The following is a 23718-nucleotide window of genomic DNA, read 5'->3' as shown; positions in this document are numbered from 1 at the left end:
GTGTCAATTTTTTTTTTCATGCGTAGTATTCCTTAAGCTGAGCATGATAAATTATAAACAAAAGAAACATACGCAAACTCAATGGAGTGTTTGCTGTGTTTTAGCTCGCGAACTTCCATCCACTTAATCTGTATGCCTAGTGTGAGTTTTTTTAACTATTCAAGCTTTAACGTCAACTACGATTTGTATCAAATGAACACAATCCATCTAGTAACAATAATCGGAATTTGTACTCGCAATTCATCAACACTATCAAAAAAGAAAAAAAAACATACTCGCACTAAGCACTGTCCTCGGATTTTAAATTTTTAAATTGGTTAAAAAAAAGTTTTTTTTTTTTTTTAATTTTATATAACTTATCAATAGTAATTACAATACAATTTGAAGTTAAAAAAAATGCATTATCAGTTATAGTTAAAAAAATCTTTCAACAATTTTGATGTATCATCACATCCGTTCCAGCCTTACTTATAAAATTTGTTTAGCAGGTGACTTGTTAAACAATGCTGTGTCTTCTTCTTTCGAATATCAAATCAATTATGACAAAAAGGGTGATATCAATCAAGTGTTTCTAATCAGTCACTATGAAAGGTTTATAACTAAGGCCGATAAGTATATTTTAAAAAAAATAATAAATATGACATTAATTTAAAGTCATACCTCTGTAAAGTTTCCACAATCTTCGCCTCTCTTTCTTCAGGTGTTAATTTACTAATATCTATGCTATCCAGCAATTCCTCTGCTTTCCGCTTGTTGTTCGTTACTCTAGTTGTAGTAGTAACATTTGTAGTTGTTGTTGTAGTTGTATTATTAGTTGTAGAGCTTGTAGTTGTAGTGGTAGTGGTGATGGTAGTGCTTGTATTGGCAGTAGTTGATTGAGCAATTTCGGAGGTAGTTGGTGTCGGTAGGACTGTAAGAGATTACATTTTTCGATTAATTATTTTTTTATGGTGAATTAGTGGAGTTGCAAATTTGGCTAGTCCTATTGCTAATAATAATTTACGTTTTTACAAGGTCAATCACCTTACAATTGATCTCAAAGATGTAATATTGTAAAATGTAGGATATTAATTATAATTAAGAAAAAAAGAGTCAGATATTCGAAATCTATTATGATTTTATGATTGTAAATAATGAAATATTTATAAAGTACGAATTCTAAAATATCAATGGTGAGGCACAGCTACTTCGCTGGTAGCTGGTCAGTGGGCGGTTAGTAAGGCGCGCTCACCGGGCAGGCGCAGAGCGCGCGCGGCGCGGGCGCGGGCGGCCGCCGCCGCACCGCTCGACGCGCCGCTCGCCCGCAGCGAACGCTCCAACCTGAAGTCATTTATGTACGTATATGAGTACGAGGGTGACTTTGCTGGTGTCTATAGACATTTCTATGGAAATTATGTCATGTACCTTCTACATGTATATAATTAATTTAAAAGGAGAAATGATAAATTTAAATCATGTCACTTACATATAATAACTTATTTAAAATATATATTAAAAAAAAATCGTCTCACATATTAATAAACTGATCAGTCTTGTTATCATCCTTGGGCTTGTCTCTTGATTGCTGACTAAATGCTTCCATCTCCTCTAGAAGCTTAGACACATTTTCTGGCAGTTTCGTATCGACCTTTGCTTCTGCATCTCTGTTTCAAAAAAAAAGTAATATACATATTATTTATATTATAAACTATATCTTATCTGTCAAATATCAATGCACTTTAAAATCTAAGGTGTTATATCACTTGTGGCCATACACTAGCTAAATCGCCCTACAAAACAGAACACTTCGATACTATTTTAGCAGTAGTGTAGTGCCTGTACTATAATTGCGAAATAAATAAAAGATAGGCAAACCTAAGAATTAGATTTATACAATCATGTGATGATTTATACAAGCCGAGATGGCCTAGTGGTAAGAACGCGTGAATCTTAACCGATGATCGTGGGTTCAAACCCGGGCAAGCACCACTGAATTTTCATGTGCTGTTTATAATTCATCTCGTGCTTAACGGTGAAGGAAAACATCGTGAGGAAACCTGCATGTGTCTAATTTCATTGAAATTCTGCCACATGTGTATTCTACCAACCCGCATTGGAGCAGCGTGGTGGAATAAGCTCCAAACCTTCTCCTCAAAAAGGGAGAGGAGGCCTTAGCTCAGCAGTGGGACATTAACAGGCTGTTACAATAATTACAATAAAATCATGTGATTTGCTATATCTTTTTCACGAATCCATAATGAATATAATCTGCGCTCGATTATATTCTATTAAATGCAACCTTTTGGATTTGAGACAGGCGATCCGTCGCAATCGGCAAATTCGCGTCAATGCTCGCGAGAGGGCGTGTTTATTATTGTTCAGAACATGTTACTGTATTATTTTTAACCAGTTTCAACCCGCGGCTGCGCACGCGTGTTAGGAGAGAGGTGCAGGTTTCGGTATATATGGCTGTTGAACATACATACATTTCACACCTTAAAATACCATACATATATTTCCATGTAATAATAATCAACTGATATTAAAATCACTTTTGGCTTTGTAAAGAGTCTCTCTATATAGCCACGAGTGAAATGACAACAATACCTCTTTGCTCAAGAACTGATTTTTTATGTGTTCAAACAGGGTCTTCTTTTAGGCTTGATATAGAAATAAACAATGCAAGCTTATTATATAAGCTAGAAGCCCGTGTCTGTTTAGTGATGATGAATATAAAATCACCTTGAACTGTCCGATGTGATAGCATTCTCGGAGCTCGGAGCAGGCTTCGAAGTCAAGGAGTCTGACTGGGAGGTCCGCGAGTCTGCACTCTCCGCATCACCTTGAGCATTATCTGTAACATAAATAACAGAAAGATATAAATTAAATACATTCCATTTATAAAATTAAGTTAAAAATTATATGTATTATAAATTAAAATTATATTATAGTAATAAAAAAAGGTTTATTATTATAAACGTAAAATAAATAAGAAAAACGATCAACAGATTAACAGTAACGGTATAATAATTACAACTGAACGATAATCCTTTTTTTTATAATTTTATAACCATCAGGTGATGGTAAGTGATCAGCATTTCTATAGGCAGACATAGGCATCGTAAGTAACATCCTTACACCAATGCGCCACCAACCCTCGGAACATTACGTCCATCGTGCCTGTAGTTTTACTAGCTTACCTCAACCCTTCTAGCTGGAACACAACTAAGCTTTGCTAATAAAATTAGTCAATTATATTTAAAAAAAACTCGTTATTTACCATCTGAGGTATGTTTACAGGAAGTGGCTGCCGAAGAATCAGTTCTGCGTTTCTTTTTGGCTTTCTTCTTATCGCCCTTTTTATTTTTCTAAAAAAGTTATGTACATGGTTATTTAAATTATAAATTAAATATGAATATATTATTGATTAAAAATTTCTTTAATATATTACTTATAAAATACCTTCTTTCGATGTTCAGTCTCATGTGAGTCCAAATTTCCATTAGCGATGGCCTTCGGATCTTTCGCTTCCTGACTATCGGAATCTGATAAACTATCAGAGTCCACTTCGCTACTGCTTGAGGATATATGGCCCCTCTGTTAAAGGATTATGGAATGAGTTAGTTTTACAATTTTACCCTTATTTTATATCTATAAGGTATGTGAAATGATCATAAATGTGATACATGTTGCCCATTAAATTCTCACTTTTTATGTACCTATTAATTTAATAAAGAGCATATATCATCATAATCATATCACAAGGACATCTAAAATTCTTCTATATTTTATTTATTTATTTTATGGACCACTAGTAGCTACTACATGTTTTAATGACAAATGTAAAACAATTTAGTGAAAATAGCTAACATGTGAAGCTTTTTAAAGTAGCCACAACAATTACAATATTTGTTTTAAAAATACATTAACACATAATTATAGCAACATGAGTAGAAAGATTAAAAAAAAAAAAAATAAGTCCAAATTGGTAGAAATTAAAGACCATAAAATATATTAGAGATATAACTCATTTTTAAAAGTGATTTATAATTTTTTTTTGACTGCCTCGTTGGTCTAGTGGTTTGATATAAGGCTGCAGGCCTGGAGGTTCTGGGTTCAGTTCTTAGGTAGGGCCAATAAAAGTTATTGGATTTTTCTGTCAGAAAATTCTCAGTAGCAGCCCGGAGCCTGGAAGTGTGTACACTCCCGTGCTACGGAAAGCACGTAAAGCCGTTGGTCCTGCGCCTCAACTCTTTCCGATCGTGTCGGATTGCCGTTCCATCGAATTATGAGAGTTAGGGAATAGAGAGTGCACCTGTGTTTGCGCATACACTTGTGCACTATAATATCTCCTGCGTAGTTGGCTAATCTCTCTTGAGATTGGCCGCCGTGGCCGAAATCGGTCTGGAGGACAATTATTATTGTTATAATGTTTTATTATTATAATTACTGACTACAATGTGATGAATTTTAACATATAAAACATTGGCAGCCATTAAAAAAATTACTAATCTTGTTTCACAACTGTGACTATATTATTACTATATAAAAGCTCTTATTTGTACAAAAATCTTAAAATTAAAAATAGATAGTGATGAAGTGGAAAAATATGTTTTATCTTAAGCTACATTTTGTGATATATTTAGATACAAGTTTTTTTTTTTATTGAATAGGAAGGCGGCGAGCATATGGGCCACCTGATTGTAAGTGGTCACCAACGCCCATAGACAATGGCGTTGTAAGAAATGTTAACCATCACTTACATCACCAATGCGCCACCAACCTTGGGAACTAAAATGTTATGTCCCTTGTGCCTGTAATTCACTGACTCACTCACCCTTCAAACCGGAACACAACAATACCAAGTACTGCTGTTTTGCAGTAGAACATCTGATGAGTGGGTGGTACCTACCTACCTACCAGACGAGCTTGCACAAAGCTCTACTACCAATTGGGCACAATAAAGCCATACTATTTTATATATGTAGAACAACCTTATTCCGTCTGCTGGACTCTCTTTCATTTGCTGCTGACTGGTTTTCTGATACAGCCTTGAATTCTAGCGAGCCACAATTGATGTAAAATCCGCCGTACAAGGTGTCGCTCCCCGGCGGGATCATCTCGTCGTACTGATGGAAATAATTTAATTATGATTAGAAATAATATATCTAGGCATTTGCACATAGTTGAGTTTAATCTTGAGCTTGTTTCAGTGGGTAGCTTAGTACCATAAACAAATAATAGATGGCGTGTGAGTTTATATCTTTTTTTTACAATTTATAACGCCTTTAGATCTCATTGCCTTTATTTTAATCATGATAGAAAAATAAAACCTCTTCAATGCTATTGTTGAATATTACCAAAACATCTATGTTCTACAAATTTAAATTTAAAATGCTTATCTGTAGCGATAACAGAATACATATTTATATTAGTTTGAAAACATTAAGTATATTTACTATTACTATACCTTAGCTTAGGTATATACTATCAATCAATATAACTTACTCCATCAGTGTTATCAATAAACGAATCATTTTCATCATAACCAGCGCCAATGTCTGCATATTCATCATATTTCGTTCTACCCTTCCTGCCATAAGTGCTTTTTCCTCCCTGGAAAAAAAATAAATGTTGTATGTTGTAATCTTTAATGATAATTTATTTAAACCTTAAAACATTTCTATGATTTATATATATACACAACAATATTGATTTTGGTACGTTTTATACACCCACCAACTCTAATTGAAGCGTTGTGGTTGAATATGCTTTAGAGTGTTTCCTCAAAAGCAGAGACAAAGCACGATAAGGACATTAAGAGGCTGTTAATTAATTTTACTGTATGGTTTGAATAATAGCTTATTTTAATTAATAGTATAAAATGTATTAGTATTTAAGCTCCAAACCTTCTCCTCAAAAGGGAGAGGAGGTCTTAGCCCAGTAGTGGGACATTAACAGGCTGTTACTGTAGTAGTATTTTATGTAAGGTAATAAAATATAATTCACTTACATATTTCTGTTCAAATTTCCTTGCGACTCTCTCGACATCATCATCATTATCTGAATGCGGGTCCAGCCCTGTTGTCTTGCTATTTGGCAAGTTACTGAATAATGAAAGACGATTATCTAGCTGCCTCTCTCTATTCTGTAAAAAAAAAAACAACAATTTATTGATTTTACAGTCATTATTTATAACAATTTAGGAAACCACACACCAATGCTTGTACTGGACCATATTTATATACACTATTTCGATCAAAGGAGTATAGATAAATGAAACATATAATAAATATTTACATATTCCATGCGATTTGCTAACAGCTGTCTTATATTATGCGCTACAAATAGGTCTTTATTAAAATATATTTGTTTATAATACAACATTATTACACTTAACTACATACTTCCACATTATGTTTATGCCATAGGTCCGACAACTTCTTTGATATTCAAAAGGCCATTTATTTGCGAATACATAATAAATACCATAGATTATTTAAGATGATATTGTATCAATTTAATGATAAAGGTTTATAAACATCTTTACTCTTGTGGTCGGCATAGGTTATAGATAGATTGTTGTTCAGGGTCAGCAGTTGTTTTTATCTTATCTGATCTAGATCTGTACAATGTATTAGCAAAAAAAAAAATAATCTGGATAAATAAGAAAATATTTATATAAAATAATATTTTCCTTTATTACAGTTAATTAATATGTTAAAAGAGAACTCTTTAGAGAACAAACTAACTAATTAATAAGTATTATTTATTTCCAAATTTAAGTAAAACAAAAAAATAACTAAGTATATAAATATTGGAAGCATTTTTATTTTATTTTTATTTATTAAAGCATACCTCTTGGCTTTAAGTCAAATAGAACCCTTAACACAATCATGCAAAAATTATATTGTACAGTGAAAAGCCAGCTTTAGGTTATTATGTAGCTACTCATTTATTTAAAAAAATATATGACAATGTTCTTATTTATTGAAAAATATACTGATAAAATGTAAAAACAAAATACTATTTAATTTTTTATTGAAACAAAAAACATTTAATTATACAGTATTTCATAAAAACTATTAAAAATAACCCATTTAAAAACAGTAAGACATTCATCTTTCAATATAGAATATATTTAAAACAATATTATAATTATTCTAATCATCGATAAATAAAAAAAGAAAAAAAACCATTATATAAAACAAAATAAAATATAAAATACATCTTTGTAATTTATATAAATATCAATCTAATCATTTGAAAATACAAGATATTACTAAATACATAAAACTCTTATCTAGATAAAAATCAAAACAATAAACATTTCTTAATTATTGATAGAATAAAATGAAACACACATAATAAAATATGGAAATTCAATCAATAATCGTAAAACCCGTCCAATGAACATAAAATATATAGGTACTCGATATGTTATATATTTTATCTATAATACAAATTAAAAAAACAATAACAACAATGCAATATTTTTATAATTATCATTCAACAAAATTAAGTAAACGTCATTACAAGAGAAATGCTAATTAGAATTCTTTATCATAAAAAAAACAATGCACGGAGTGTACAAATTGCAAAAGTTCTTAAGAAGCGCGCGACGCTACTTAACTATAAATAAATCTAAAACAAAAGTTGAAAAAAAACAACCTATAACTTCTTTTCATGCAGTAAAACTCACACTAATGTACATAAGAACAATAATTTATCAAACACCCAACACTCGAAAATATAGAATACATAAAACGCACACACTCATACATTGCACACGTATTATAATATAACATAACCTATACGGTTATTTACATAAAAGATCTATCGATTAAAGTTAAATGGCTCACAAAAAGCTTCATCCTCACACAAAGATCGCTAAACATTCGGCCCGAGCTAAGCAATAGGTACTTTTTGCAATGATTGAATTTGGCAACATTGCAAATCGAGTTTCCAACAAATGCATAATCGTAATACCTACAAAGTGCTAATACAATTACCATAAATCAAGCCTCGAATTATTGCAAAAATAATCCCTTATTCCAACATCAGAGTAGCGCCAGTTCTGCCACACGTAAATAAATATATTTACGCACACATCCGCACGCTATCTCTTTTAATGAATTCCATTTACGTAGGTATATAAAAAGTGCTTACATATGTTTCATAAAATCCGCATAAATATTATAAACTTAATCATAATTAGAATGTAACCTAAAAATAAGTTCTTTGCCGGAAGCAACAATGTTTGAGGCGGGTTAACCTAGGTCATCCAAGTCTTCTACTTTCGCTTGGCTGACTATCATAATAATCTACCGGTGTCGTCAGCAATTAATCAGCATAATATTTTTAGGGCATTCTTTTTATTAAGTTATCCGTTTTAGCATAAAAATGAGATAGTCACTCACGTCACCGATCAAAACATTGCCTACGTTAAAAGATGTCCTAGGATGACAACGTTCTTCTTAGATTGTTGCAAACATGGCGACCGATATCTGGGCTTCTCGCACAGTTCGTGGACGCAAAATCATGTAACAAACCTAATGCAAATGCTGTGTAACGTAAGCAAAAAATATCCTAAACGATATCATCAGGGCTCGTTTACAACTGTGTCTAGCCGCCAAATGGAACATGATATCAGTGTTAGATTTTTTCACATGATTCCCTACAACACAAAGAGCTGAAAAACCAGTATGGTTGCGTAAATTACTATGATTTTCTGTTATAACTTACCACTGCTGCTATGAGTAGTTCCTTGTAATTCAGCTCTGGATATTTACTTTCGTTGCTTTCGTCTAAATTTATAAATAATCTCATTGATTTGTTCACATTTTTCTTTGCACTTTTTGGAGCACCCACTGTTATAAGAGTAGCACGTTTAGGGTCCGACATTTTCCACCAAATTCAAGTATAAAATGATTTTTTTCAAAGCATGACACGGCCTGCATTTTCAAACTGTGTACCACATTGCCACCATGTTGGAATTTATTGTTTGGGTTCTGAGCGCTACGGAGAGAATACGAACTTTGCATTATTTTACGCGTATTGCCGTTAGATGGCATTAAAAAAATTCTTTTCTTACGATAGATGTCACTACATTATTTTAGTTTATATTAATAATCTTTTAAAATACACCTACATAGGTAACTTTTGTTATTCTTCTACAGCTCACAAAAATCTAGCAGATGGTTCGATGTCAATTTTGTTATGTTTCTAATAATAATGCCTTTTTTCAAAATAAGCTTAAATTTGCGCTATACTTGACAAACGGTATTGCTTAAGGAAACGTTTTAGTTCAAAGACATACAAATAGATGACACTTTAAGCAATTGTGTCATGTGTTGTCTGACTGTTTTACCGATTATTATGTTACTTTTTTAATATAAAAATACTAAATAAAACACGATGTAAAAAAGATATTTCATTTAAACATTTTGATTTTATTATCAAATTAATGAACTTAATTTAGTACCACAAACTACATCGTGGAATTAAATAGTTTATCAATTGACTTAATATTTATAAAACTTGAGATACGAGTAAATGTTTATCTGTAATCTAATTTTCCCTACCAGATATAATATATAATTATATGTACAACATACCAGCCATGGAATGAAATTTAAAACTGGGGATATGACAGACGAGTCGTTCAGGATCTTGGCGCAAAAGTTGTCCATTGCCGTACAGCGTGGAAACGCGGCCTGTGTTTGGGGGGGGGGGGGAGCTTTGCGTTGGATAGGGATCGGGGGGGACTTTTATTTTTGTTCTAAATTACTGAATAAAATTAAGAATGTTATACTTAGTGAAGTATACCATTATTTTGATGATATACCAGTGGGTATATCATCAAAATGCTTTAAATAAATGAATTTAAAATTTATAAATTTTTGTAAGAATGATATGAATGATAAAGTTTAATTTTGTTCTCAGAAAAAAAGCAAAGTTGAAATCTCGATTTACTATAGAAGCGTCACACTTGCTTATCTGTTGACAAAATTCTCTTCTTGCCTATCTGTTCGGAATTAAAGTTTTAGACATAAGAAGAAAAACAATTGCTTATAATTTACTAAATAATTGACTCATTACAAATATAATCTTAAAAACAGATAATTGTAAGAAGTATTCCAAGGTGCCGCTTAGTCTTTATTACATCAAAATCGGGTGAGCCCTTAAAAAATTATAACAACTTAAGGCTTTGTCGTCCACTATTTCGTCCACTATACAAAAATCTAAAAATTAAGTTGCTGTATGTTATTTCATAATAACTGCCCTTTTCAAAATTAGCAAGTTAATAATTTAAATATTTCATATGTATAATTGAAATAAGCATTAAGTTCGTTAAAATAACAGAAGTTAAAGGATTTTCGTCGCAAGCTGAATTCCAAGTTGGCGAAGCCTCGGATTTTTCTACATTGTAATATAATCTATAGTGTGACAATTGCTTTGGTAAGCTGCGCATAGATAACTAAATAACATTCAAAACAGTACACACTTTATGTACAGGAACAACCTATGAAAAACTACTAAACTAAACTATCAACTACTCGTGAAAGGTTATCGGGAAGTTGTGATATAAATCAATATTACTGCAAAAATGAAAAATGGTTTTCCAAAATTTCAACGAAGGAGAATTTGCACCTAATATTATTAGGTACTACTCGGAGATAGAATGAACTATTTAATGGGGTTACGAGGAATCTAGCAAAATGCATTTGACTACAACCGAACCGACCTGCAGTGAGTACTTCATTACTCATCCGTGAAACGTCTTATGGTGATATACTATTTTTATGCTTGTACTCTTGAAATTTATAATTATTAGGGTAAATATTGCATATCATTTTCTGACATTTCACGACCCTTTTCTAATATGAATTTCGAGTTTGTTCTTACAGAGTAGCCCTACAGATAAGTGAAGCAACAGCGTAATGTTGTTTTATTATTATAAAATTTTAGTATACATAATAAACTCGTTAAGCACCGTTCAATAAATGTTGCCACAAATAAAATTCAATTCGATCGAAAAATTTGTCCGCGACTCAGTTCTTAATGGAAAAAAAACTAAGCTCTCGAGTAATTACAAACTCCATTCAGATTTAACGGACTGTGGTTATTAAAAAAAAGGGACACTATCAGCAAAATGGGGTGTCTTAAGGGGGGTTTCGAAAACGTTGATGAGTTGGACATTATGAAGCCGAGATTCCTATTAAGATAAAGGACATTAGTCTCACTTGGGGCTCGTTTAGATTGTTCCAGTGCCTGGATGTTAGTAGATACGATAGTTAGATGTGAGTAACCTATTTTGTGAAAAGTACTCGTGAGCTGAAATGGCCCAGTGGACACATATATCATGCTTAACCGAAAATTGTGGGTTCTAGTTTGTGTTTATTCGCTTCGAGTTCGTAAGAGAATTATAATATAACAAATAAACTCACTTTCGCTATTTAATATATTAGTAAGGATTATCGAGTTTTAAAAATAAATCGCTGTTTCTTTTATTTTTAATTAGTCGCTTTGAAAAAAAAAATATTAAAAATAGCTTAAAAATGAAAAATGTTATGCCCGGTTTACATTATTCCAGTCCAGCGATCTAGTCCAGTACTGGATTGCCTACTGGAAAAATGTAAACCGGCACTGGAATGAACTGAATCCAATCCATTATGTTCATTCCAGTGCCGGTTTACATTTTTTCAGTAAGCAATCCAGTACTGGACTAGATCGCTGGACTGGAATAATGTAAACCGGGCATTACTTAAATGCATTTACTCTAAAAATAATAGTACAGTGGTAACACTGGTACGTCTTTCCACACAGCTGCGTGGGTACTATGTATTACTGTTTTCCGATTTAAATAATATATGAGAGTAAGTCAGTCTAATTACAAGGGTCAATAACTCAGCGTCACATTAACGGTTTATATTCCTTAAAATTAAAATGCATACGATCACTTTTATTAAATAGGTACTTCATTTCAATAACAGCTTCAATTCATATAAGTTTAATTGTCTGTATTCGGTGGTGAAGGAAATCATACTGAAGATGTATGTGTCGGAGAAATATCTGCGACATTTGTAGGTATAGGTACATAACTTTCTAAACCTTCTTCTCAACGGGTGAGGAGGTCTTAGTCCAACAGATAATAAATACATACATGATAATATAATTAATAAGAACACAATCATTTACACCGAATTATTGGTGTTCAGTTGGAATTCGATTTGTGATTATGAGTCTTATAATTACTGATATAAATATAGCTTTCGAATGATTTTCAGAGTTTATTAATTACAAACAAACAAAGGTTCGCCTTTATAATATTAAGTAGAAGCAAACGTGCACGTTTAATAATGACTCCTGATAAATTTTCTACTGTCTTCAAGTTGATACATATAACTCAAACAAAGCACAAAGGAGACGTTATTTTAGGGATTCTAAGATATACGGTGGCATTTCCAGATATTATTCATTAGGAAAAATGAAATTTAGCCTCAACTCGGCGTTATTATGCCGCCATTTTACCGTTCGGAAACAGTCATTGGGTATATAAGATCTAAAGGTAAAAGTTTGATAAAATCTATCTTCTTCTTATGATATATTAATGTAAAAATTCTGACAAAACCTTTAAAATTAACAAAATAAAAAATTAAATATTTATTGAAGTCTCTTACAAGCCTTTACTTACATTCGAATAGTAATTTTAGATTTAATTTTTATTTAAAGTTACCACGGGCCACCGGTTCGGAATGTAATATCTATTAATCACCAAGAAATACGGCAATTATTATGTTTGCAACAAATGTAATAATCATATACAATTAAATTTATATATAATATATGGAAGCTAACGAAAAAAAAATCTCAAAGCGCTTTTATTATCTGTATGACTTCATTTAGTGTAATATGCTTTATTTTATATTTTTAGGCAAGCGCTTTAAAGCTATTCAATGGTAAATGACATCGCTTAAAGCCTTGCAGTAACATTTAGAAGCTTCGTGAACGGAATTTTTAACAGTGAATTGATTGAAATCCTTAAAATTTTATCATCACGGAAATAACGTCGATTTAATTTGTGAATCATCGTTAAGGGTCGATTTATGGACAAACGTTTGTTCAAACGGATTCGCTTTTATTTTAGGTTTTCGTCGGCCAACAGACTAAAGCAATTTAATTTGGGTCATTTTCATGGAATTACTAAGATTATTTCATGATGAATGTAACTGTCTTCAGAAAAATAATTCTTAAATATATTTTTGAATTTCGAACATTTATTCCAATTAACCCTATTCAGAATAACTTTTTTTTAAATATTTTATTTAATTCTCTAAAATTAGAATAATGGACAATAATGTGATTAGTTATTTATAATAGAAAATCATATAAATCAATAGGTCACGTGGTAAGTAATGCCCGCAGAAATTAGCATTGGAATGATATATATGTTTGTATTGTATATAATAATACATACAATAAAATCACTCCTTACAGCGCCAATGCGCCTCTAACCTTGAGAACTAAGACATCAAACCAGAAAGCAACAATATTAAGCATTGCTGTATAGCTGGGGTTAGAACCCAGGTCGGCTACTAGACCAACGAGTTCATTCATGCAAAATATATAATTAATATTATATTGTATTAACGGCGTTCAGAGAACTTTTATAAAGTTTACGTAACATATTATATTATCGTAGAAAACTCGAAGAGATATCTACTTCCCTATCGTGCACTTCTATCGATGGAGACAGAGACCAAGAGACTTTTGTTCATGTTCATGATTTCCGTGTTCATGTGTACACGTCTTTATGAACCTTGTCTATAATAATAATACTTTATTCTTATCCAATCGGTAAAGGAAAACATCGTGAGGAAACCTGCATGTGTCTAATTTCATTGAAATTCTGCCACATGTGTATTCTACCAACCCGCATTGGAGTAGCGTGGTGGAATAAGCTCCAAAACCTTCTCCTCAAAAGGGAGAGGAGGCCTTAGCCCAGCAGTGGGACATTCACAGGCTGTTACTGTTTGTTATCCAATACATACATATTATAAAAAGTAGCCCTGACTCCTGAACTGGTGTTACCCGTGCGTCAAAAGTCAGTTCCTTCTCATTAAATTATTAGAAAGTATTACAAAGGGTCTTGTTCCTAATTATTGTAAGTTAATCCAAACCGAGTGCGCGTGAGTGTGTAAATGTGTGTGTGTGTACTATAATTGAGAGTGTGATGTGGATGGTTATAATACCATTAAGCAGCAACAATGGTGGGTGGTTCTTACTCATTATTCTAATTGTCATTTTAACCTATCGAATATTTGGCATATACGTCATTTCAATAATGAACGCCTGCCAAGTACCGTCGAACGTTTAAAAACTTAAGACACAAGATTTGGAGCTGCGATTAAAAAGTGCATTCGGAATGGTTCGCTTAAAATAACTTAGAGAACTTTGTCAATATGAACAGAAATGATTTTTTTAAGGCTATCAGTATTACGTTATTATAAGTACGTTCAATTTATGTTTCTTAAATATTCAAAGTTAAAATGTTAAATGTTTAGTTTAAATGTTCCAATGCTGAGCTAAGGTCTTAGTGTATATTTAAAGTTTTAATGTAAATAATTATTATGCAATTTAAAATTAAAATATTCATACAATACAGAAAAAGGAAACGTAAAGGACGCAAGTCTGTAAAAACAAACTTGTTAAGAAAAAAAAACCTCGCAGTATCTAGTATAATTGGAAGAGATCTCCTAATTGGGATAAAGCCGCTTTTGTATACTTATTGAGTTTACTGTTTGCAAGATTATTTGTGTACAATTAAGAGATAAACAACTACAATTGAACGCGTCATCCATACCGATGTGTATTACAGCCGTCCTTCGACAAAAATTATTTATTACCATGTAATAAATACACCAGTACAAGTAATCGATTTTATTATTTGTAAATTTTAATATCCTTAAACTTCTGAGATCTTTATAAAACGAATTAAACAAAATATCATATATATATTGTTAATTTGAGGACAGTCGTCCAGTTCTTTTTTAAAAAAAAGCGCGGGTTTTTTTTATGTTTATCACAAAGCAATGAAAATTACGTTCTGAAATCGATTATATTTTTATTAAATCGGATACAATACCAAAATATTTAATTAATATTTTATTAATTATACATTAGTAAATTAATGAAGTACATAAATAAGTATTTCTAACACATGTAAGATAATGTACGTAATGTCTCATCAAGCAAATCCTTATACTTATTACATTACTCTTTTAAATTACCAATTTAAATGAAAAGCCTTTAATAAAAGCATATTAGGTGATACTAACTCCTCATTTTTTATCTTCTATTGAGTAATACGCCTCATTATTAAAATTTTCTTCTATATATACATACGATTTCAATTTATAATGTTACTAATTCCAGGGTTGGCTGTCTCACGCCTCTCGTTCTATTTTCAATGTGACATGAAAGGAGGTTTGCGATTCGTATGTATATTTGAGTAAAACTTTTTTGGTTTATGAACCGTTTTAAAGAAGTCCTATTTAAATTTTATTGTTATCGGAATTTATTGTTAAGTCGGATTTTTTTATATACATTTTTTTAATTAAAATATTAATATTTTAAAATTTCCAGGAAAATTCATTATTGTAAGTCATATAACTATAGCTCAACCTTCTTTATTACAATGTTTATATCAATATGTCAGCATAGATAAAAAATAATATGTATACCTACTAAATTTAAACTTCGTTTCAATTTTCTGTGTTTATATTGCACATACAGCAATACTTTACGTTACAAAGTACAGAACGAAAAAGTTATATCTAAATTTTTCACGAAAATTTTCCCTTTATCGCCTCAACCATAAATCCCGTTGAGGAATATTAATAACTCATTTATGCATCGAATTCAATATAAGCAGTCATTTAAATAAATTTCATCATGAACGAAATACACTTGCGCCCGATTACAATATTTATGAGAGCTTCCCTGCTTGGATCGTGACTGAAATTCCACCCTTTCTTCCAAACGCCACTTCGCAATTATTTAAGATGTGAGAAAAAAAAATCAACGTGGCATTCATTTACTAAGCTTAACCACTTATTATATATCATCATCATCATATTCAGCCCACATTAATCCACTGCTGGACATAGGCCTCCTCACAGGCGCGCCAATTCTCCAATTCTTATTATATATACGACAAATTAAATATTTTCTGAATGTCTATAGAATGTGCACACGTTACGAAACCCCTCGTAGTTCTAGCTCACTAGGCTCTGTGCAAGCTAGTCTGGGTATTACCTATTACCATATATTCTACCGACATTCTAGTAACAGTAACAGCCTGTTAATGTCCCACTGCTGGGTTAAGGCCTCCTCTCCCTTTTGAGGAGAAGGTTTGGAGCTTATTCTACCACGCTGCTCCATTGCGGGTTGGTAGAACACACATGTGACAGCATTTCAATTAAATTAGACACATGCAGGTTTCCTCACGATGTTTTCCTTCACCGTCAAGCACGAGATGAATTATAAACACAAATTAAGCACATGAAAATTCAGTGGTGCTTGCCCGGGTTTGAACCTACGATCATCGGTTAAGATTCACGCGTTCTAACCACTAGGCCATCTCGACTTTATTCCACTAATAGTAATACTTATTATTATTGTGTGTCGATGAGCGATAGCTACCTGGCTATCTAGGTACTTGTCCCAAGGTGACATCCTGTGTGGATGTAAGGAATCTTTAATAATTCTTTGTGCCAAATTTATAGATGGTGTGACCACTTACGAACAGGTTGTCGATTTCCACTCTGCCTACCTATTTTAAATAAATAAAATAAATATCCTGTAATGAAATTTAGGATCTCAATAAAACTTACATAATAACGTTGTTTATGACAGTTCGGTTAAATAATGATTTTACTCTTTGAGTCATTAATGATTTGAGATTGGAAAGAAGAAGACAGCATTATTTAACTAAACAAAACCTCTTAAAAAACGTTTATAAGTAAAATCGGTAAAATAAAATTATTCACTATAATTGAGATAACTTCAATTTTGATTATCTGTATTCAAATTAATAACTATGTAACTAGAAAAATGTAAAAAAAAACCACTATACCTTATATCTATACGAGTTATAATATAAAGTCTGTAACCAAAATTTTTCATTATTTTCATGCGATTGTTTTGTAATATGTATACTTATCACTTTCGTCCCCTGAGATGCCGCATCCTAATTTTCTGTCGTCCAACACCTGAATGGTATATTTGCATTGGATATTTTGCAGTTCAATTGAGCCCTGAGATAGAGGAGCATTCGATACCTTAGGAACCTTGGGCTAGGGTCGCAATATTTTATTTATTTTACCTGCCATATTTACAGTGTCAATGTTTCCCTTGAGATAAATTTCGTCAGAAATCTTTTGGTTGATTGAAACTTTTTTTTTTATAAATAGACGTAACGGTATCATTAAATGGAGTTAATTTGGTACGTAATATTATGGCTACAGATTTTCTTTAACCAATATAATTATCAATACAATTGAATACAATTGAAAGATGAATAATAAAATATTGTAGGTAATAAATATTATTAAAATATTTTTTATTCAAATATTTTTTCAGTTCAAAGTATTCGCCCGCTAGGATAGCCAGGTTAGATTTAGAGCGAAGTTTTGAAACAAAGGAATAGCATTCATAACAAACCAAATAAATTATTTCAAGACGTTGGTGTTGAAAGTAAATAACGTAAAATAATTTATAATTCGCAGATATCATTTCCGAGTTAATTACATACCACAATAATTTACAATTACGTTAAAATTATATTTGGACAATACAACATTTCTGGAATTTAGTAACAAGCTGGATTATTTATACAGCTATGTCGGTTATTTACCAGAGTCGAGAAATTGTAGACACGCAGACATCATTTCAATTAATTAGTATTATTTTAGATGATTTTCTAATGAGTAGTATTTTGACGTAATTATAGGATATAATAGAACAGGAGAAAAAATACATAATAATTGATTGATATGTACCAATTATTGCCCGCGTGTTGATACCAAATTTTATCAAAATCGGTTCAGTGGCTTAGCCGTGAAAGCGTAACAGATTTTGTTAGATTAGGTCCCGCTTTCGAGCCCCATGTGTAGTATATGTCAATTTCAATTTCTACGTTTTAAGTCTTTCAGTACCTTTATTGTTATGATAATTTTTTTATTAACGATGTAAATAAATTATTTATAGACGAAGGAAAATGACTGTACAAAGTGACAGATAAGCTTTATCTAATAAAAATGTATGTTTAGGTACTAAATAGGTACTAAATGATTGTGTAAAAACAATTGCATAATACGGAGCCTTTGTGCGGAAATTATAAATGGCCGGTCTTATCTTGACGTCAGAACGACATGCCATTTTAATTTTTTTTTTGTTAATGATTTCGGTATCAAATATTTAAACAAAGGTACTAAATAGATAGTCAATTCTGGTAGTATTTTAAAGCTGATCTGTCACTTTGTACAGTCTGATGCAAGCCAAGATAAAAAGTATTACAGGTATAAGTTATTGATCACTCGTTTGGGTAAGAAACTAAAAGGATGAACCCATCGCTCGAATCTTGCGCTTGGATGCTTGAATCAATTTACCGGATGGAAAACGATTACAACCCACAACAGCCACAACCATTATCTTATTCAGGCAAGCAGCGGGCTTTTGATAGCACTGAATAACAATATTTGGGAAAGCAGCGGGCATGTGATAACATTGAATAGCTATACATAATAAAAATATTATAAATAATGAATAAATATTTTTGATACTCTAGATAATCTTAATGGTAAGTTAAAGAATTACGATAAAATTTTCTATCAACAAATAATTTTAACGTATCGTTATTGTACGTCAGTAACCGACTGCTTATGAATAACGTGGCATTTAAATAATTGAAAAATTTGTCTACATTAATATATAATAAATGTCGTGTTATAAAAACCAGCTTGAACCAAGGTAGAACATATTTATTACACACATTTTTATCGAGCTTTCTCTATCGAGCGAAGTTGAGTGCGAGAACTAGTATAACAATATATTTTATTGTAATATATTTTATTTTATTGTAATATATTGCTGTTACATACAATGTTTATCCCTAACACATGTAGAAACATTTGAAAATAGAATTGCAAAGAAAGTTTTCTATAAGCAGACTATAATCGGCTACATGAACTTCTTGTGCCACGTGATATTTTTATTAAGAGTTTCCGAAGAAAATCAGACGCTTATAGCCTGAAGAAATGTTCCTGATACAGAGTAGCTAGCTACAGAGATATTAAATATATATTTATTATATGAGCCGAGATGGCCTAGTGAATAGAACGCGTGAATCTTAACTGATGATCGCGAGTTCAACCCGGCCAAGCACAATTGGACTGTCATGTGCTAATTTGTGTTTATAATTCATCTCATCACGGTGAAGGAAAACATCGTGAGGAAACCTACATGTGTCTAATTTCACTGAAACTCTGCCACAAGTGCATTCCACCAACTCGTATTGGAGCAGCGTGGTGGAATAAGCTTCAAACCTTCTCCTCAAAAAAGGAGAGGAGGTCTTAGCATAGCAACGGGACATTCACAGGCTGTTACTACGTATATTTTATTTAATAATATCAAAAAATATTTTTTGTGAAACTCTGTAACATTGCTTGATGAGTCGTATTTAACTACAGTTGACTATTTTCGTAAATTTATTTTAAGTAGATTTGTTAATGGATCCTCAATGTCAATGTTTTAAAGTCACCTTAAATTATGCCCATATACATGGCACTAATGTTGTCCCCATGACCAATTTTGTTTACCACGGTTAAGGAACAAAAGTATGTTGGCAATTACACATGGTACACCTGTATTCTTCTTTCTATTACTCTTTATATTCTAACGGAACGGCAAATCTTAAATTATTATTCTACCGCTAAAAAGCAATACTTAGTATTGATAATATCATAGGACATTATAGAAATAGAATATCACGGATCAGATTGCCATGTATGATTAATGTCCCAGGATATTATTATTATTCACACATGGTCATCTGATCCCAAACTAATCAGAGCTTGTACTATGGAAACCAGACAACTGATATACTACATAATTATACTACTTTTCTTTTGTAAATAAATACTTATAAATAAATAATTACACCCAGACTCGGAACAAGCAGACAAGTTCATGCACACAAATGTCTGTTCTGGGTGGGAATCGAACCCACAACGTTCGGCGTAAAAGGCAAGTATCTACCACTCCAACCGGCCCGTCCGGCTTTAATTACGTGCGCCGCGTAAACCAATAGGTATATTATATATTGTAATATAAACATCTTATTTGACACATGCGAAGCCGGAACGGGTTTTTGAATATGTAGGAGTGGAACGCAAAATTCGAAATTCAAACGAAATTTTATATTGAAAAAGTATTATAAAAACATGAATTCTCTGTTTTGATTTGCCTCTGTCCTAGATGCAGGTGCATATTGGTTCGTGCGTGACCCGGATTTCAACCCACGGAGGATTTACATAGCATTACGTGCCTCCGCACTCGATTGTTTATAGGAAAATCCTATATAGGGAAAAAATATCTCTATTATTCCATACAAAATGCTCTGTTCAATGCCATTGTAAGAAATAGCGTGAAATTTTCAAACAATTTATTCAACTGGTCACATTACTAGAATAACTACTTATTTGAATACTATTTAACTCATTACGTAGCCTTCTTTAGCACGCTCGAAGTTTCAGAAATTGTTATTACGCAATTTAAAAGTTTTATCCTAAAAGGCCAATATTAAAAGGATATTTGCGAATATTTCTGTATTAATGTTAAATTAGATATATATATTAGATAAGAAGGTTTTGTTTGAAGTTTCGTATGCTTGAAATTGTTTAATTAATGTATCCGTTTGTTATATTTAACGATGACCTTGTGATAAATTGGAAACAAAATCAGCAGAGGATTAGTGGATGATATTTTCGATATTATTAAATAAATACGGTCCTGCTGAAACCGTTAATTTATAATAACACCCCAAAAATGTAAGTAGAGGGTTTTGTATTATATTATGTACCCAAAAATGTATGTATATTCGTTATTAGAGAGGTATGCTGTATTAAACTTACTTATACATGGCCTTCGTGCGTGCTGTCTATCATAGATGTTGAAATAAATCTATTTTAGCAATTTACTAAATTTTGACACACTCCTAACAGGTTTTAGAGCTGTTTCTAGCACGCTTTTACAGCAGGGGTTGATATATATCAATATATATTTGTAACTTTATGGCAGATTTTTATTCAACACATGAAGGTTTCTTTGCAATGTCTTTCAGTACCAAATTAAATAATAAACACAAATTACGCATAAAAGGTTAAGATTAACGTAATGTAATCACTTGAATATCTCGAATATTTAGATGAATGATGTAAAAACCATTTAGTGCTAGACTAATTAATTACCTAAGGATACAGCGGACTGTTTTTTTTTTTGAAAGTGTAACGGAAAACTAAACAACATCACAATCAAAGTTATAATTTCAATAATTTTTTTTTTTTTTTTGTAGTTTTGTAACAGCCTGTGAATGTCCCACTGCTGGGCTAAAGGCCTCCTCTCCTTTTTTTTTTTTTTTGAGGAGAAGGTTTGGAGCTTATTCCACCACGCTGCTCCAATGCGGGTTGGTGGAATACACATGTGGCAGAATTTCAGTGAAATTAGACACATGCAGGTTTCCTTACGATGTTTTCCTTCACCTTAAAGCACGAGATGAATTATAATCACAAATTAAGCACATGAAAATTCAGCGGTGCTTGCCCGGGTTTGAACCCACGATCATCGGTTAAGATTTACATGTTCTTACCACTGGGCCATCTCGGCTCTTTATTTTATTTATTTATTTATTTTGACCAAATTATACATATCTTAAACAATATATACGATAGTAACTACAATAGTATAATACTGTGTCGAAGCTACTAAGAATTAAGAAAAATTAGATTATTGGCTACCGTTTGCGGCTTCGCGTTTGACGGATATATATTATGTAGTCTGTATTTCATTAAAATCTGTCTAGTCGTTTTTGCGTGAAGTAAACTTTCACATTTATAATATCAGTAGGAATGAATTTAAAATATAAAAATAAGAAAAATATATATATAATGCATCTCTCCGTCAATTCCTAAAGGTTTTCTTCAAAACAATTTGATAATGTGCCAATACATCTTGGATTCGAAGTTTCTCGTAGAATTCCCATTTCTTTGTTTATCTCTATTTTGTACCGAGGGGCAGTTTCGTGTTATTACTTGAGTCAATGTACCCGAAACAATATTGGTTTTATCGTGTATTGCAGTGTCTAATGACCGATGAACGCCAACACAAATATGAATCAATATTATTGGCGGTTGAGTAACATAATGTTCTTGTAATATTTTTAGTATATATATATCTTTATTTATTAGAAAAATAGAGTTAAGGTTATCTGTACTTTACATCAGATTACCAGGCAGTATCACAATCTAAGTTTAAGGATTAAAAAATTGGTAGGGATATGACTTCTTCATTGACTTGGAATGTTTTCCAATTGACCTTCCTGGGTGTTAGTTGTTTTTGCTAGGCTAATAATAGAAGGGGTGCATGTCAGTCACCTCCACGTGGTGCACCCTGGGCAACGGGGTCGACCAGCAATCCGATGTTTTTCCGGAATGCTTGTCGATCGCGGCTGAGACTGACGCGGCGGAAGTGTCGCGGGCCGCTCCTGGGACTTCTCTGTTGCGCAGAGTTGACCAGCGAGCGGCTCCGTGGCAAATAGGAGGACTCCGGGGTCCTTTTGGGCCGCCGGAGAGAGAGAGGAGGAGTTGGTCTCCGGAGTCCTTTCGGGCTGCCGGAGACAGGAGTAGAGGAGTAGAGGAGGAGGGAGAGGCGGGTTCGTCCAGTTTCGGTGTCGATGCTGGGCGGACAGACTTCGGTCACCGCCTTTTCGAACTCGTTTCCCCATCCAGGCGCCAGCCTGCGGTGGGACCGAGGGCCTTGCCTTCACCGGCCGGGTCGAGAGGAGAAAACCTCAATAAAAAACAACAGGTGGGTCGCTCACCCAAAGCGACGGCCGCAGGTGGGGTCGCGGTGGTGTGCTAACGCGTTCCCGTAACCCCGCCACCATGCGGTGAGAAGGAAACGAGGAGGTTTTAGTGGGTAGGACGATGGCCTTCTGCCCGTGAGTCCCACATACCCGTCCCGGTCGTGTCCGGGCGGCAGGCGTAAATGCCTTTCCTCCTCGAAAAAAAAAAAAAAAAAAAAAAAAAAAGCTAATAATAGAAATTCGAAAGTTATATCTGTTTCTTAATTTATCACGATTATAAATTTATTGAAATGTTTGGCTGGGAGGAACTACTTGATATGATATGATGAAAATAAATTTGAAACGGATGGGGTCACGGAGAACAGCCGTAACTGCAAACTTTTCATGATATTGTTCCAAGATTTTCGACTTAGATTTGCTCAAATCTAGCGGACATACTTAGGCCAAAAGCTAATTAGTTTAATGTACGGTGTAGGTAGTTTTTAGTGCATGTAATTTGTTAATCGTCATTATTCTAGCTTGCCCGAGTAATTAGTTAAGTAATGCGTTCTCTGGGTTCCTACTTTCATAATTTTCTAGCGTCACCACGAATC

General features: G+C 32.7%; 1 protein-coding gene across 5 annotated transcripts in view; it reads right to left on the bottom strand.

The window, feature by feature from the left end:
* The window catches only part of LOC126776758 (yemanuclein), a 425903-nt gene extending 416945 nt beyond the window's left edge, over positions 1-8958 (bottom strand). For all 5 annotated transcript variants that reach the window (XR_007669978.1, XM_050499498.1, XM_050499497.1 and 2 more), the window contains exons 1-10: positions 8725-8958; positions 5993-6127; positions 5488-5595; positions 4974-5108; positions 3442-3576; positions 3260-3347; positions 2722-2833; positions 1512-1643; positions 1232-1320; positions 661-910 (exon numbers count right to left, since the gene is read on the bottom strand). Coding sequence is in view for 4 of the 5 variants with exons in the window: in XM_050499498.1 (XP_050355455.1) it covers positions 661-910; positions 1232-1320; positions 1512-1643; positions 2722-2833; positions 3260-3347; positions 3442-3576; positions 4974-5108; positions 5488-5595; positions 5993-6127; positions 8725-8883 (1343 nt within the window). In the remaining variant the exon portion in view is untranslated. The remainder of the gene's footprint in view (positions 1-660; positions 911-1231; positions 1321-1511; positions 1644-2721; positions 2834-3259; positions 3348-3441; positions 3577-4973; positions 5109-5487; positions 5596-5992; positions 6128-8724) is intronic.
* Positions 8959-23718: the final 14760 nt, after the last annotated feature.

The sequence above is a fragment of the Nymphalis io genome, chromosome 21 (assembly GCF_905147045.1).
Source record: "Nymphalis io chromosome 21, ilAglIoxx1.1, whole genome shotgun sequence".
Taxonomy (NCBI): Eukaryota; Metazoa; Arthropoda; class Insecta; order Lepidoptera; family Nymphalidae; genus Nymphalis; species Nymphalis io.
Note: the sequence above shows the minus strand (reverse complement) of the source record. Positions and strands in the feature narration are given on the sequence as shown.